The following is a 16029-nucleotide window of genomic DNA, read 5'->3' as shown; positions in this document are numbered from 1 at the left end:
AGGACACACTTCTTCACATGATGTAGTTCTCTTTTCTCACTAAAAAGATATTATACAGCTACATATCAATCAAATAATATCTGGAGAATTGCTCAATATATTATTTGATTGATATGTAGCTGTATAATATCTTTTTAGTGAGAAAAGAGAACTACATCATGTGAAGAAGTGTGTCCTTCAAATTGCGCTTATTCATCCACAGATTTACTTTTATGTCACATATTGACATGCCTGTTTCATTAACGCAGCGAAGATGAGCTGCTATACACAGAAATTTCTTCATCCCCTTTGCCTCTTATATCAAAAACTTTTGGGGATGATATCTCCAGATGTCTCCATGAGATAACTGCCTCTGACCAGGTCTGGACTCTTTCAGGTCACATATCTGGGCCTGCAGATGTGTTTTGTACGAAGGTAAAATCGTTGTTTAAGCTATTTCCTGTTGAAGCTAAAGTTTGATGATGTGTTTTCAGCTAGTTCAATTCTCCTTTTCAGGATGCCCAATACTTGTGTATCCTCCTCGCCAACCCACTGTTATATACTTGCTATTTGCTATCTTCAAATTCTTGGAGACATCCTTGACTTTTCAAAGATATCAACTCAAGATTTGTGAATAGGAACCCAATTCATAATATGCTTAATAATCTGGCATCTAGTTTTCGATCTCCCATTACAAGGGGGTATGCAGAAATTGATGTTCAGAGCAGGAAGAGGCAGAAGGCTGATATCTACCCTGCTTTTATACTAAACTTTTACTGCCCTAGATCCACCTACGATCTACATTTTGAGCCTACAAAAACCATTGTGGAATTCAAGGTGATTCACTAAAGTTCTATGATTTTGACTTTCCTTGTTTATAGTAAGCTTCATTTGTATCTAATGCTTAGTTTAGCCACCTCTTCTACAACCCAGAGCTTCTCCTAATTATTAAAATAGGTGGTTCTCTTGTCGGTTTCTATTTTTTTGTTGTTAAAAAATGTAGCTAATGTTCCTGTTTGGGTAGGACTGTGTCTTAGGCAAAATTTCTTTGTGCCCATTTGGAAACATGGCATTACAATGTTTCTTCTCTTAATGGTTTACTCCCTGTAGCTGGCTAATTATTCTCTGTTGTTTTTTCCACTTCTAGGATTGGCGAACTGTCTTGCTTTTCTTTGAGCAATCTGTCACAAACTACTGGAAGAAGCATCAACTGCAATCACCAAAAGGTTAGATAATGTGACCTCAATGTTCTTTGCTTATGTCTTGTGAAACGAACATTTATTGGTGTGAATGCATTATAACCTTTTCTTGGCAAATGGAGTTTGTGCTGATTGTACCCATGTGCCTCAGAAAAATCATGGTTGGTGATTTGTTGAACAGACTTCAGTTTTGTATCTTTTTATCTGTTAGCTTTTCTCATACGGTGCTATTGCAGTGAAATTGAATAAGGGCCTCCTGAAGGATCATAATGTGCAGAACGAAAAAGAGTATGCTCACTTCGAAAGCACTCAGCAGACGAATGCAGTCAAAGACACCAACAGTGATATGAGTTCCACAAGAGCAACAAGAAATTCACACTGCTTTTCTTTTGTTATGGAGCCATCCATTCAGAATGTCTGTTTCTCTGGAAGGATCACTAATTCATGCCGCCCGGATGACAATGTTGCCAGTATTGATTACAAGTTAGGGTATAAGCAAATGCATTATCCTGAAAATGGCAGTTATAAGTGGTTAGACGATGGCCCTTCCCATTTAAATGATGATATCTCAAGTGTTAACCCAACTTGTTGGAAAAGGCAAAGGACTGAAGGTATATTCCATGAGTATGCATATTCTGGTAATCTTGTAATGCTGGAAGATGTGCCAACTGAAGGTTATTTTGCTCACGAACAAGAGACTGAGCTGATTGGTCCAGAAGTTGAAATACCAGAATCTTGCTTCAGGGCTCTCAATAAGCCAAATGGAATGACACCCGATTTTGTGCAAAATAAAACCAACTTGAAGGCACAAACCTCAGGCTGGGATGGATTATATGACAAGTTTGAAAAGTTAAATGGGGATTGCTTACTCGATAATGGATTTTATCATGATGGTGGTAGCACTTCCAAGGGCACCTGTCGAGTTTTGAGAAAGTCCAGCACCAGTAAGAAGTTGGGGACTGCAGCTGGATGTGTTGAAGGGCTAGAGGCTGATGCTATTAACCAGATGAATTTCCCTGATATTCATGCTCTATGGAACAGTGACTTGATAGATAGGTCGTCCTTCAAGGATACTTTAAATCATTTTTCTCACCCATCCTTGTTGGCTGATACACCTTGCAGTCATCCAAGGACCTTGCACACCCTTAACAGGACATCAGATAAATGCTTTCGTTCTTGGAACTATGAAAACATTGACAGCAATGTTAGATTTAGCAATGATTCATCTATTATATTTGAAGGAACTAAAAATTTTGATAACTTTAACAATGAAATACAGTCGCTTAATTACTTCAATGATAAGTGTGGTTCAACCGACCAGCTTGGTTTTGAAGAAGACCTGACAACTTGGAAATCAAAATTTGACATGAGGTTGTCAGTCAATATTTCTCCTGAGACAGCAGGTGATAATGGTTGTCATTTGAATGTTCCTTCTTTGAATATTGCAAATGACAACCTGTTTACTCAAGATCTGTTGAATCAACACAACTCTGGACTAAATCAGAGACTCAGGACTTCGAAGTGTAGTAGATTTAGAAGTCATTCTGCTCCACCATTTTATAGAGGGAAACTGAAATTCTCTAGATTAAATGTGCCACTGAGCAAACCAAGCACAGATAGCGATAAAGATATCTGCGTCAATAACCCGGAAGGTATATCCAAACTTTGGCCCTTTTTGAATTGCTTTTTTATAAGAACTAACATTACACATTTCTAATCAAATTCAGACAATGCACCTGGACCTGTGGATATCCCATGTATTAGTTCAACCCAGCCTATTCCTGAGACTGATAGCAGTGAATTTCCAGACCTAAATTTTAGGTATACTCATCTTGCCTAGTTTCCTGGATATACATTCAATACTTGAACATATCTTTCTAAGCTCGTTACTATACACTCATTTGGGAAAATATCTTTGTAAGCCCGTTACCTTCAATACTTGAACAGTTCTGTGAAAATGTCTGAAGTTGCATGTTCTGATGAGATCGAGGACTCCACTGCTCAAATAACTAAATGGCAAGATGACCCTGTCCAGCATACAGTTAAGCATGCATTTGAGTTTGGGATACTAACATAGAGAAATTCCATACGTCCTTGTTACTATGCGTCTTGTTATCTTCTTAGTGGTTTACCTCCCTTTGTAGGCTTTGAACTTGCCACATGGTCCTTTTGGATGCTATGATGATATACTTAGCATTTCTTCTGGGGCCTTACATCTCTCTTGTAGCTCGCTAATTCCTGAATGCGTTGACAAGAACTGCTTTGAGGAGGCAAGGGTTTTGTTGCAGCTGGACAAGAAATTTATTCCCGTCATATCTGGGGAAACTATCCTCCTTGTCGATCAGGTTCAAGTTTTCTCATTTAGCAAGGGACCAGGTTCATAATTGATACCGTAATTTTTTAGGGCTTTGAAAACATTGTCTAGCATATTATATATTCCTGTTATTTTTTGGAATAAGGCAGGTCTAGTGCAATGGTGACAGCTGTCTCACTTAGTCATCATGTTGCAGCCTCTCCATATTTGCAGGGTGTTACTAACCTTAAACTAAGAGATGAATATCATTTGGTCGTAGGGACTATAGTATATATAGAGGCCAGCAGTCCTTAGTAATAGGATGGGCTTAATGGGCCTTAACACCCCCTCAAACTCAAGGTGGAAGTGGGAGATCTGAAGCGTTGAGTTTGATCAAGTGAAAGTGATGTTGTGCTTTGCTTTGGGCTTTGGTGAAGAAATCAGCTAATTGAGATTCTGAAGGCACATATTGAAGATCAATAGTCTTTTGATGACAATGAGACCGAGTGGATGATGCATCAACACCAATATGTTTAGTAAGTTCATGCTTGACAGGATTCTGGGAAATCTATATAGCACCCATGTTATCACATAAAAGAGGTGGAGTGTCACAAGAGACACCAAGATCTGCCAATAGCCATCACAGCCAAATAATTTCTGCTTCATTACTAGATCGACAGATGGTTCTTTGCTTCTTGGATTTCCATGCAATAGGAGAAGATCCAAGAAGAATACACTAACCAGTAATAGAACGTCGTTCAGCGGGATCACTAGCCCAAGTGGCATTAGAGTAAGCATGAAGCTGTAGAGGGCTATCAACATAAAGTAAACATCTTGATCTTGTCCTTCGTAAATATCGCATCACACTAAGTAAATGACCATAATGAACTGAGGTCGGGGCAGATACAACTGACTCAAAATATGAACACCATGAGCAATATCAGGTCTGGTGATTGTTAGTGAACAAGACTGCCCACAATATGTCGATAGTGAGATGAATCCTCTAGAGGTGCCCCATCAGTCGAACGAAGTTGCAAGGGAATATCCATCGGTGTCACAGCGGTGCGTATATCAATAACTCCAGAACGATCAAGAAGATCTTGGATGTATTTGGACTGTTAGAATGAGAGAAACCCTAAACCTAACCAGGATTGGGAGATGAATTAATAATAGAGGTAGTTGGGCCTAGGCCCGTTACAAAGACAACACCCGCATATTGTACTTGGCACATCTACCCCCCCCCCCCCAGTCGAAACTCTAGCCACGAAGGTGTTGAGACTGGACCGAAACTCCTCAAACACCATCATAGGGAGGCCCTTGGTGAATACGTCTGCGAACTGAGAAGTAGTCGTGACATGAAGAACTCTCACATCTCCAATGGCGACACGCTCGCGGACGAAGTGGAGGTCAAGCTCGACATGTTTCGTGCGCTGGTGCTGGACGGGGTTGGTGGAGAGGTACACGACGCTGATGTTGTCGCAATAGACAAGAGTGCGTTGTGTCAGCATACTGTGGAGCTCCTGAAGCAGCTGACGAAGCCACGCCGCCTCGGCTACGCCGTTAGCCACAACGCGGTACTTGGCCTCGACGCTGGAGTGGTAAACGACCTGCTGCCGCTTCGAGGACCACGAGACAAGGCTGTCGCCGAGGAACACAGCGTAGCCTGAGGTGGATCGGTGCATGTCAGGGCAGTCGACCTAGTCGACGTCGGTGTAGACGAGGTTGGTGGTCGCAAATCGTCAAAGGAGGTCGAAGTCGATGGTGCCCTGGAGATACCGCACGATCCGCTTCATAGCGGTGAGATGTGGTTCTCACGGGGCGTGTATATGGAGGCACATGTGCTGGACGACGTAGGCGATGTCGGGCCGGGTGAAGATGAGGTACTGCAGGGCCCCGGCAAGACTCCAGTAGCCGGTGGGATCGACCACTGGGGGGCTGTCATCGAAGGAGGCCTTGCCCTGAGTGTCTACCAGAGTCGTGCAAGGTTTAGAGTCGGCCATGTCAGCACGCTCGAGGATGTCAACAATGTACTGGTGCTGGTGGAGAAACAAGCCCTGGGACCGGCGCTCCACGATGATCCTTAGGAAGTGGTTGTGGTACAGCTCACCTAGGTCCTTCATCACAAACTCCTGCTAGAGCGAGGAGATGATGCGCCTCAGGAGTTCAAAGGAGGAGGTCGTGAGGACGATGTCGAGGTAGAGGAGGAGGTACGCCGTATCTAGGCCATGACGGAAGCGATAGTACCAAGCTCGGGTAGTCTACTTGAGGCCGTAGAGGGACTGGTTGAGGTTGTAGACCATGTCGGGGTGAGCCGGCTCCACAAAATCGACCGACTGAGTGCAATACATTGTCTTCATTAGAGTGCCATGGATGAAAGCGTTCTTGAAGTCAAGTTGATGTACTGTCCAGGCTCATGAGAGAGCTAGAGTTAGAACAGTCCGGATGGTAGTAGGCTTCACCACGGGGCTAAAGGTCTCGTTATAGTCCACCCTGGGACGTTGGGTGAAGCCCCGCAGGACCCAACGAGTCTTGTATCGGTCCGAGGAGCCATCCGCCTTCAGCTTCTGCTTGAAGATACATTTCCGTATGACCACATTGGCCCCAGAAGGGTGTGGCACTAGGTCCTAGGTGTGGTTTGCCTGTAAGGCCTCGTACTCCATGGCGCGTGGCGGTCGACATGCTAAAGGACACCATCGGTTCGCTGGGTAACCATCGGGTGGACGTGTTCGGGGTGCCGGTGGAGGGCAATAGGGTTATACACCGGTGGATCGATGCTAGAGGCAGTCGATGCATTGGCCTGACCACGCCGTTGGTAGACGTGAACGGGATCTGCGAAGCGTGACGAGGTCGCCTCGGTGGACGGCGTGGGGTCGTGCGTGGCAAGCGAGGTCGATGGAGCCGCGCGAGGCGCAGGCGAGATCGACAGAGCCGTGTGAGGCGCGAGCGGGGTAGAGTCTTGTGCGGGGAGGGTTCAGCCGAGTCCTAGGTGAACGCATCTGTCTCGGTCGCCAGGGGCGGGCCCAGGGGGATTTCATGGGTATTCATTGAATACCCAAGTTTTTGGTGATCTGTAGTAATTTATCAATAATGTATTACACAAAATAGCGTTAAAGCACTAATTTCTTTAATCTTTTAAACTTTTGAATACCCAATCTCAAATGTCTGGGCCCGCTTCTGTCGGTCGCGAGAAGGAAGACACATTTGTCTCAGCGGTCCCACTCATTAGTGCCTGCCTCTACGGTGAGCGCGGGTGTGGCTAACTCGCGGGTGGTGAACGAGCAGCTGAGGCGCAGCCCCGTGAGTCAGTGAAACAAGAAGCGTGGGCCGTGCGAGGAGAGAAGGGATGGGCCACGACCAGGGAATGGAGTAGGACTGGGCAAGGAAAAGAAAGGGGCTGAGAGATATTGTGTTGTTGTTTTCTTTTCCATTTCAATTTCAAATGTCAAACTCAATTCAAACCAGATTCAGATTTCAAACTCTGCTAAATTTCAAACTCTGCTAAATGCAACAATCAAAAATCTAGCATGCCATGCAGGTTTTCACTTTATTTATTTATTATTCTATTCATTTAGATAAATGCTTCTAAATATATGATTCAGAAAAGAATAATTATTTCAAATAAATTTTGGAGGATCTTTCTATTTATTTTCTGTTTTCCATTTTTGAGTTTCAAATTTTATCTTCAGTTTAAAATTCAAACCTAAATTTGAACTATCCAAAATTTAATATGACCGGTTAACTATTTTAGGAAAATAGTTTTAAAGGTAAGACAATCCTTGTCAACAGACATTTTAATTAAAAAAAATGGAGAATTTTTTTTCTAAATCCCAAAATAGAGTTTTGGGGTGTTACAGACTATATCTAGACACTTTTTCTTTTCACTCTTTACAACTTCTGGTTTATTGTAATGCTATCTGGGCTAGTGATTCCTCTGATCATCGATCCCTTTCTGTCTAATGGCGTTTTCTTGGTGGTTCTCTCATTGCTTGAAAGACTAAGAAGTGGGTCACATTTTCTCATTCGAGTGTAGAGGCTGAGTTGCATGCTATGGCTCTTGTGGCTACGTAGGTTACTTATGGTGATTGCTTGAGTATTTTGGTGTTTCTGTTTAAGCCAACTCCTCTTTTATCTGACAGTACATGTGCTATTAGTATTGTTCGTGATCTAGTCAAGTATGATCTTACACGCGTGCACATATTCAAGATGATATGATTGATTTTTGCTATGTGTCTTTAGAGCTTTTGTTGGCCGATTTCTTCACGAATGCACAAATCTTGAGTTTGAGGGGGTGTTAGATGTCAATGCATGTGTCCTTATTATATTTGATCTCATATATAGAGCCCTTGTTAGACGTCTATGCTAGGCATGTGTCCTTTCTATATTCGGTCTCATATATATAGTCTTTGCTCTAAACTATCTTGTATTGGTGTATATATTTGGACTTAGTGCCCTCATATTAAATATAGTGCAATTCTCAACAGTTTTAACTATTTATAGGGAAATACTTAGCATTTTGATATCTTTAAGTGCACAATAGTTTCTAAATATGAAATTCTGATGAAATAGTTTTATTTTCAAAAAAGATTTAACAAGTTATGTCCTTTTTACTGTTGTGTACAGCATGCAGCTGATGAAAGGATACGTTTAGAGGAGCTCCGTAGCAAGGTTGTTGATAGTACATTGACCAGAACAGCTATTCAACATTGTTTACCCTTTTCATACTCATGCACTGATGTGATCTGCAGGTTTTATCAGAAGGACATGGAGTTAGTTACTTGGACTCTGAGGAGGAATTGGTATGTGGTATAACATTCATGAACTTATTTCAATACTAATATGCGGCACTCAATATTTTATTCACCCCAATTTTTTTTTCAGTCTCTCCCTGAGACTGGGTTTCAACTGTTCCAGAAGTATGCTGAGCAGATTCAGAAATGGGGCTGGATCATCAGCGGCGGGAGCAATTCATCTGAATCATTCAAAAAGTAGGTGCTTCCGTGCTTGACTAACATAACAAGTGGTTTTTGGGGGACTTTTTTTATTTTCTTTGGGGGCTCTATTAATGAGGTTTTGCATGTGTTATGATTGTCCTTTTTTCTCTTTGAAGGCAAGCTGTGTCCTTTATTAAGACATTCCAAATCCTTTTTTCTAAAAAAAATCTAGGACTTCCTGTTCTTTTAAGTTTTGCTAGTCCATCAATGTTAACAGTACCTGAGAATGATTTGTTCACATGGTATATAACTTGCCTGAAGAATTTCTTGAATGAAGTGTTAAGTTTGTCTTGTTAGTGGAAGGAATTTAGCTTAGCTCGGTTGGTGAAAGGTGTGGTTGTACACTGATTGGTGTCCTCTCTAGTCTCTACCTTAAACTTAAGTTTCTGTCTTCCCATTGATCCAAAAAAACTATTTCCTCCTTTATTGTTTAACTTGTTTCTCTTTTTTCATTATTATGGATTGCTTCATCATTCTCTGACTATTCTTTAAGTGCGGAAGTCATTCACCTCATCTATATAGATCAAATATACTACTATCATTTGATCATTTATTTTGTATGTTTTAGGAACATGAACATTCTGAAGAGACAAGTCCGTCTTGTCACTCTTGTTGCTGTAAGGAACACCCTTCTGTCTCTACCATTCAACATGTTTGAAATTGCTGATTGTATATATTTTGCTTAATCTGCTGGACATGGTGACTTTTCTGTCTATTATCAGTTTATGTGCATGATTTTCCCTAATCTGCTCAACATGATGGTCTATAGATTTGTATTTCTATTTATTATCTTTGTATGTTTTATAGTGACAAATAGACTATAAAACCCACTGCAACTTATTTAGTATCCATAAATTATGCATAGACTACTGGCAAGAACGAGTTGAAAAGGTTAACCCTGATCTGTAATATGCCAAATATTTGCAGAGATAAAAACTGTGATGTGCTTCTATGCTACACAGGTTCCATGTATTTTCGGTGTCAAATTGACTGGGAAAGATCTCATGGAGTTTATTTGGCAGGTAACTGCCACCATCTTATGATATACAACTTATACTTTTTACTAGAATATTCACGTCCACTTGCACAAAAAGTTCTACGAGAATCTCAATACTTCTGGAATGAAAATGCTATGTGGAGTATGTACTCTTTGGAAACATTGGAACCAATCTCTACTATATTTAAGTGTGAGTTTCGTTGTGCGCGTTTGCCCGCCTCCGAAACTCTCCCCTGCGTGCTCTGGCCCATCCCACCTCGCGCGCGCGAGGCGTCTGCCCAGAAAAATCGTCCCCATTCTGCCTCACGCACCAAGAAAAATTCCCGTGCAAAAAAATATGTGGGATGGAGATTTGGACCCTAGTGATCTAGTTTGTTACGCACAAAGCTACCATCTGCTAACAAATGCACCTTGTACTCATTTGTATTGTATAAAGGATTGATATTGTAATTATGTGTATACTAATAATTTCTCTGCAATATAAAGCACAAGTTTTAACTGTTGTCCCGCGTCACACTTCCCATTTAATGCATAAATAGAGTAAAATTGTGCATAAATCTGGATTTGAACCTTTGTTATTGGCTCCACATTCACACCCACCCATATTTTTATGCCTTATTAAAACAAAGGCTACTCGGCTAGACTTGGGGCAACAGTTAGACTCCGGATTTATATCGTGTTTGGCTTGGACCTCGGTCAGATATATGTGGTGTTTAGCTGGGGCCTCGGGGCTGCAGGAGCTCCTTAGTAGTCTTGCCCCCTAGGTGTCCCCTCAGCTAGACTTGTATCTGGGTTGTTCTGTTGTTATTTTATTTTATTTATTTTCTGAGTCTGTATTGGGTTGTTCTGTTGTTATTTTATTTTTTATTTCTGAGTCTGCATGGTATTTGAGGATACTTTCCTCGAGCTGTACTCGGTTTTTTCCTCTTCATGAAATGACACACAGTTCTCGATCATGATTCGAGAGAAAAAAACAGATCCTACTCATATAATATATAAAAATCATGGTAATGAACGAGCAACTGACTAGTGTGTCTTTAATGGCTTGGCACCTAGCTTAGCGACACCGGAGCCTTGCTGCTATCTGCTGTTGAGCTGTACCTCTGAATATGCTGGGACTCCGGGGCTTTACCTCTTGACAGCCCTAGTCTCCGATGGGTAGTGGTTAGCAGTTAGCAGTTTTTGTGGTGTTTGTTTCTATAATTGTCACGGGCGAGCATGTACTGTACATTCCTATATGTGTGGTTTATTCAGGGTTCTTTATCTTTTCTAGTTATATAATATAATGATACACAGCTCTCCTTCGATTAAAAAGGTTGTATTTGAAGATTTTGTTAGAGTTCATTTACCTCTAGTCATGGTACCTGTTACTGTTTCTTCCAGCTTGACGAGACTGATGGATCGTCAGATATGCCCCCAGCAGTTCTCCGTATTCTGAACTTCAAAGCATGCAGAGGTTACTACTTATCACCCCCCCCCCCCCCCCCCCCTCTCTCTCTCTCTCTCTCTCTCTAATTGTCCATGGTGCAAGCATTTCTGTATATTTTCGCTTCGATAAAACATTGCTTTATGATGCTTCTTGGTGGCTTACTGTAGGAGCGATCATGTTTGGCGACCCCTTGCTACCATCTGAGTGCTGTCTGATTATTGAAGAACTGAAAGCAACATCTCTATGCTTCCAGGTAAGAAGATTGTTGAATCGTTGGTCCTTGCCTCTGCTGTTACTCTGTGTTACAGAGATGGAGATAAGCTTTACCGTCTTTGCTCTTGCAGTGTGCTCATGGTCGCCCAACCACTGTCCCCATCTTGAACATCGCATCCCTCCACGATGAGCTGGCGAGGCTCCAAATGCTGAGTGGAAGGAAGGCAGAGACCTGGCACGGCTTGGGGCACCATGAGCCCAGCCTTGAGCGTGCTCACATGCGCCTCGAACGACTGAGAAAGCTACGCCGAGGCCTGTAGCCATAGTGGTTTGAATCAGATAAAAGGGTGTGTGTTTCGTATAGTTTGTAGAGAAGCGAGTGAAATCTCAGTGTGCTCTATAATTGTACATATACTAGATATTCATTCATGACAAAGAGGTAAAACGGCGCCCATCACCGTCACCTGACAGGCGAGCGGGGTTTTCCACGGCATGTTGTAAAGTTTGTACATTCTGGTTGCCATGAAAATCTATGTAAAATTCAATTCAACCGTGCCAATGTGATTAGCTGAAGTTGAGATGGGTGTGATACATTCGAGCAAGTTTAAGCAGGCTTTATGATGTTGCTATGTCACATAACCGACTAGAAACCCATTCATATAATAACTCTATATAAACTATACATTTAATATTTGATTCATTTTTTCCTTTCATAAAGTTCTTTAAAGTTTGTAAGTAGTCCAAATTCAACCGGTTATTAGTGAATAGTCCGCTTTCTTTTTCTCTCTATTTTTTTCTTTCACACTATCATAAATTTGATATAACATCTCTTATAAGTATATCTACGTTGCCTTATTATACTTCTAAGTGAAGCCGCTGGACGTGTTTCCTCTAGCCAACACCACTACATCCACCGCCAATGGACGATTTTTAGCCAACACCATTACACCCACTGCCGATGGCCGATTATCCGGCTGCAACAATCTAAACAACTAGCTTTAATCTGAAGCAAACTGAAAATTATTGAGGACTGCCAACTATAAACAATATATGTTTGGTCTACCTGACTAAAGTTTAGTTCCTATCACATCAAATGTTTAAATAATAATTACGATTATTATATATAGAATAATTACGAGTATTATATATATATATATATATATATATATATATATATATATATATATATATATATATATATCAAATGTTTAAAATGTTCAGATGGCGTCATTACTTTCAGCGATGCCTTTTCTGCAGCTGTGACACCTTAGCTCGAGCGGTTTGCAGAGCGTAGATTCGCGCTCTGGCGATTGGCGACGCCAAAAGATTCAACGAGTTGGCAACACTGCCACGTGTCAAAAACTAATACATCCCCTTAGATCATCCATGTTCGATGCGTCAAATCTAAAGAGATCCTTCGGTGTTCACGAAATCACGCGTCGCACCGGCAAATGCAGCGACAAGCCCGTTCAGTTCCAGATAGTATCTCCGCATCGATTGCTAGGGACCTACTCCTGACCTCCATTCCAACTTTCAAAGATAGAGAGGTATCTCATCCAGCGACACGGTTACATCAGGGTGAAAGGCAAGCAGTACAAATCACTATTACACATTGTAGGATGTACTGCCTGTTTGGTTTCTATACTATATTTACAAAACTAATTATATAGATAAAGACTAAACGACAAGATGGATCTATTAAACCTAATTAGTCTATAATTCATTCATACGGTGCTACAGTAAACATTTGCTAATCTATACTACCTATTAAGAGTGTAATAGTAGTCTGCCTCCTGCCGTTCTGCCGTTCTGCCATCCTGCAACCTCAACCGTCCATTCCATTGTTCTGCAATTTCAACCGTTCGATCACCAGCCGCTCGATCCCCCCACCGCCCGATCCCTGCCCCGGAGGTTGGAGATGCGAGGGATGGCCCCTGCCCCGGTGCCCCCCACCCCCGTTACCCTCGTTCGATCCTCTTCCTCCCCCGCAGTCTCCGATCCGCCCGGCTTCACCAAATCCACCCCTCCCCACGCAACAGCCACCGACCGTGTTCGCCGCCCCACCTCCCCGCCTGGCGTCCGTGTTGCTCGCCGCCCTGGAAGGGATGCGTCCACAAGAGGCAAGGTCGTGCCCCCGCCCGCCCCCGCGCAACTGCCGCCATCCATCTCCCTCTCTGCCCTGCGTCCGCGATGCTCGCCACGTCCGCCGCTCCCCGGTCCCCGGCGCTCGCTTCCCCGGCCATCGTGGCGGAGCCCCCCTCCCACCCTGTGTCGATGGCAAAGCTGTACGTGCAGGTGGTGCCGCCCCCGGATCTAAACAGGAAACTGAGTAGTTCATGTACCCCGAGGTCTGGACCGCCTACATCATCTTCTTTTGCTGGATCCTCGCCCTCTCCGTCTTTGGGTGCGCCCCCAACATTGGCATGGACGCTCGTCAACCTTGGCCACTTTGCAGTACGTACAACGGCATTCTCTCGCTCCTTGCTTGTCTTACTGTCTGCCATGTTACTTGCTCCCCTTGCTATCGTTGGTTCGTTCGTGTGCAGAGGCTGGAATGGGGTTTCAGCTGTTCCTATTAATGTTAGCATGAGGAGCATCTTACTGAAGCGGCTCCATGTTTGGTTGTCTACATCATGAGGGATTGAGGGCTAAGTTCTGATGCTTGTGTTGGATGGGATTACATACCTTTACACTTACATGCATTTCACCTATTTTGGCACGTTAATAACTTTGGGATTTCTAAACTATTAAACATTAATTCGAGGTTATGCATTAATGAAGATAATTTAGGTACATGTTTTCTTAGGCCAATTACAAACAAATAATGTTGGGGTGCATAATAGTGACTTTATCAGTAGTCAGGTCTGTTCGCATTGTCTCAACAGCTAATAGTTCCACAAATGATTTGGCAGGAACAGAGTGTGTATTGCCATCCTATGGTCCTTTCAAGTTTCAGCTATTGATCTTTTTGTGTTAGGTACCTTAGTTCAGACCTCAGCATGATCCACCCTCCTGACGGGATAGAATTGGTGGGACAAGAGGTCCAAATTTCCCTTTCCCCCTTCTTCCCTATGAACCAAGCAACGGGTGAGCTTTCCATCCCTATGTCTAGCCCCTCATATCCCATTATACAAACATCACCTAATTTTGGTTGCAAATCCTTTCTGTTTCTGTTTCTAATTTATTTTATTTGATCAACAGTAAGCACAATATCCTTTGTTTGTCTGCAGTATTAAAGTACACAAGTGCATAAGCGACTAGATTTGGAGTGGTAAAGACGAGAATCAAAGAGCTGGTGGATTAGAGGTGTAGGAAGATGTATCGTGGGGGCCTTGACCGCTTCGAGAAGGCACAAGCCTTGGAGCCCTTCTCAGTGAAGTCCAAGACAGGCACCAAGAAGGCACCTGCAGCTGCAGGAACAACTAAAGCACTGTCTCTATTGACGCTGCCACAAAATTCTAATTTTTTGCCAGGTTAGAATCTCCAAAGTCCGCAAAGGCACTAGCTCAAGGGTGGCTGGGCAAGATGGTGATGCTCCCGGGCATGTTGGGACACAGGTCGGTGGAGGGCAGTCGACGTGGCAACCTCCAGACTAGGCGATTGAGCCACGCTCAGGGGTCTACTATCTTGATGTGGTGAAAGATGGGGAGGTCTTTGATAGGATCAATCTACAAAAAATGAGGAATCTATTCGGGAGGCGGATTCTTGCTTCTGACTTCATGTTGGACCATCAGTCTATGTCGCGTCAGCATGCTGCTGTTATTCCACTCGGGAATGGAAGGTTAGAATCCTCAAGTTCGATCACTTGCAATTCTATTCTATGTTCTTATGTATCCCATGGTTAGTAAGGCACATTTATTTAGACTTTATTTATTCTATGAATGTCAAAATTTCTAGCATCTCACGATTAACTTTTTTTGTGAGTACCAACAGGCTAATAGATGTGCCTGCTTTTATAGTTTGACGTCTTCAAAATGTTGAGTTATCTCTTACATGTGCACTCTACAATAATAACAGATCAATTTTCTCCATCCGCGAATTGCGTCCGCTTCCCTGCTCTCCAAGGTTTTCTTCGCCCTCCGCTGGGATCCACAGATTCCCCCATCCGCCCTCCACCGAGATCGGCATGGGCACGGGCGCGGAGCCCGGCGGCAAGGTGGCGCGCGGCGCCGGGCTGGGTGACCTCCCGGAGCTGTGCACCGTGGAGGTGCTGCTCCGCCTCGGCGCGCCGAACATATGCCGGCTCGCGCGGCTCAACCTCGCGTTCTGCGGCGCCGCGGACACGGACTTCGTGTGGGAGGCCAAGCTGCCTCTCCAAGGATCCGGACAACGTCCGCGAGATCGCGCTGCGTGAGTACACCGAGTTGGATCTTATTCAGGTGTGTCCAGTAATTACCTCTCACTGCGTCGTCTTGCAGTGTGGCTTGCTGAGCCTGCAGTGAGAATGCGCCTAATGGTTGTTCTTGTTGGCCATCTCCAGCATCCTATCCAAGCGAGGAGGTGGGAGCATTCAGTGAGTGCTTCAGTTCTGTCTCAGAATTTGAACCCTAGCAAGTTTTTTTATTCAATGGAATCATTCTGGTGCTTCGGTTCCAGTTGAAATGTGTGCAGATTGTGACAACTAATTGGAATAGCAGTACTACATATTTTTTGCAGGTTTTTTGTATGTGTTTTTATGCCTTTTTGTACTCAGACATTTGTTTTTTAGTGTGTCAGTCATTGTTGTGTGTAGGGTTTTTACCATGAACTTTTTTATGATCAGTTTGTTTTTTGACTTCATAAATGTTATTTGTGAATGTTTTTTGGTGTGCTAAGTCATTGTAATTGTGCAGTTAGTCATTGTAAACTATGCTTAGTCGTTGTCAGTCATTGTAAGTGTGTTGAGTATTTTTGACAAAAATAGGTGTAGTCAACCATTCTAATAACAT

At 43.1% G+C, this 16029-nt stretch overlaps 1 protein-coding gene across 1 annotated transcript; it reads left to right on the top strand.

Annotated features, from left to right (window-relative positions):
• Positions 1-251: 251 nt before the first annotated feature.
• LOC109944383 (uncharacterized) lies at positions 252-11656 on the top strand. The gene is made up of 16 exons (XM_020549126.2): positions 252-414; positions 496-511; positions 593-816; positions 1127-1205; positions 1415-2830; positions 2906-2999; positions 3126-3219; positions 3323-3523; positions 8092-8136; positions 8217-8267; positions 8350-8456; positions 9031-9079; positions 9425-9484; positions 10843-10915; positions 11056-11141; positions 11233-11656. The coding sequence occupies exons 3-16, from the start codon at positions 634-636 to the stop codon at positions 11419-11421; spliced, it is 2727 nt and encodes a 908-aa protein (XP_020404715.2). The 5' UTR covers positions 252-414; positions 496-511; positions 593-633; the 3' UTR covers positions 11422-11656.
• The last annotated feature ends 4373 nt before the right edge of the window (positions 11657-16029 follow it).

The sequence above is a fragment of the Zea mays genome, chromosome 2 (assembly GCF_902167145.1).
Source record: "Zea mays cultivar B73 chromosome 2, Zm-B73-REFERENCE-NAM-5.0, whole genome shotgun sequence".
In the NCBI taxonomy this organism is placed as follows: domain Eukaryota; kingdom Viridiplantae; phylum Streptophyta; class Magnoliopsida; order Poales; family Poaceae; genus Zea; species Zea mays.
The sequence above is the reverse complement of the archived record's forward strand: the minus strand, read 5'-3'. Positions and strand labels throughout refer to the sequence as shown.

What these genes read in the sequence shown, in the direction of transcription:
- LOC109944383 (XM_020549126.2), top strand. Translation starts at nt 634, where the DNA reads ATGCTTAATAATCTGGCATCTAGTTTTCGATCTCCCATTACAAGGGGG. An exon ending in ATGACCCTGTCCAGCATACA is followed by an intron (nt 3,220 to 3,322) that starts GTTAAGCATGCA and finishes CTCCCTTTGTAG; the next exon opens with GCTTTGAACTTGCCACATGG. An exon ending in GTCTTGTCACTCTTGTTGCT is followed by an intron (nt 9,080 to 9,424) that starts GTAAGGAACACC and finishes TATGCTACACAG; the next exon opens with GTTCCATGTATTTTCGGTGT.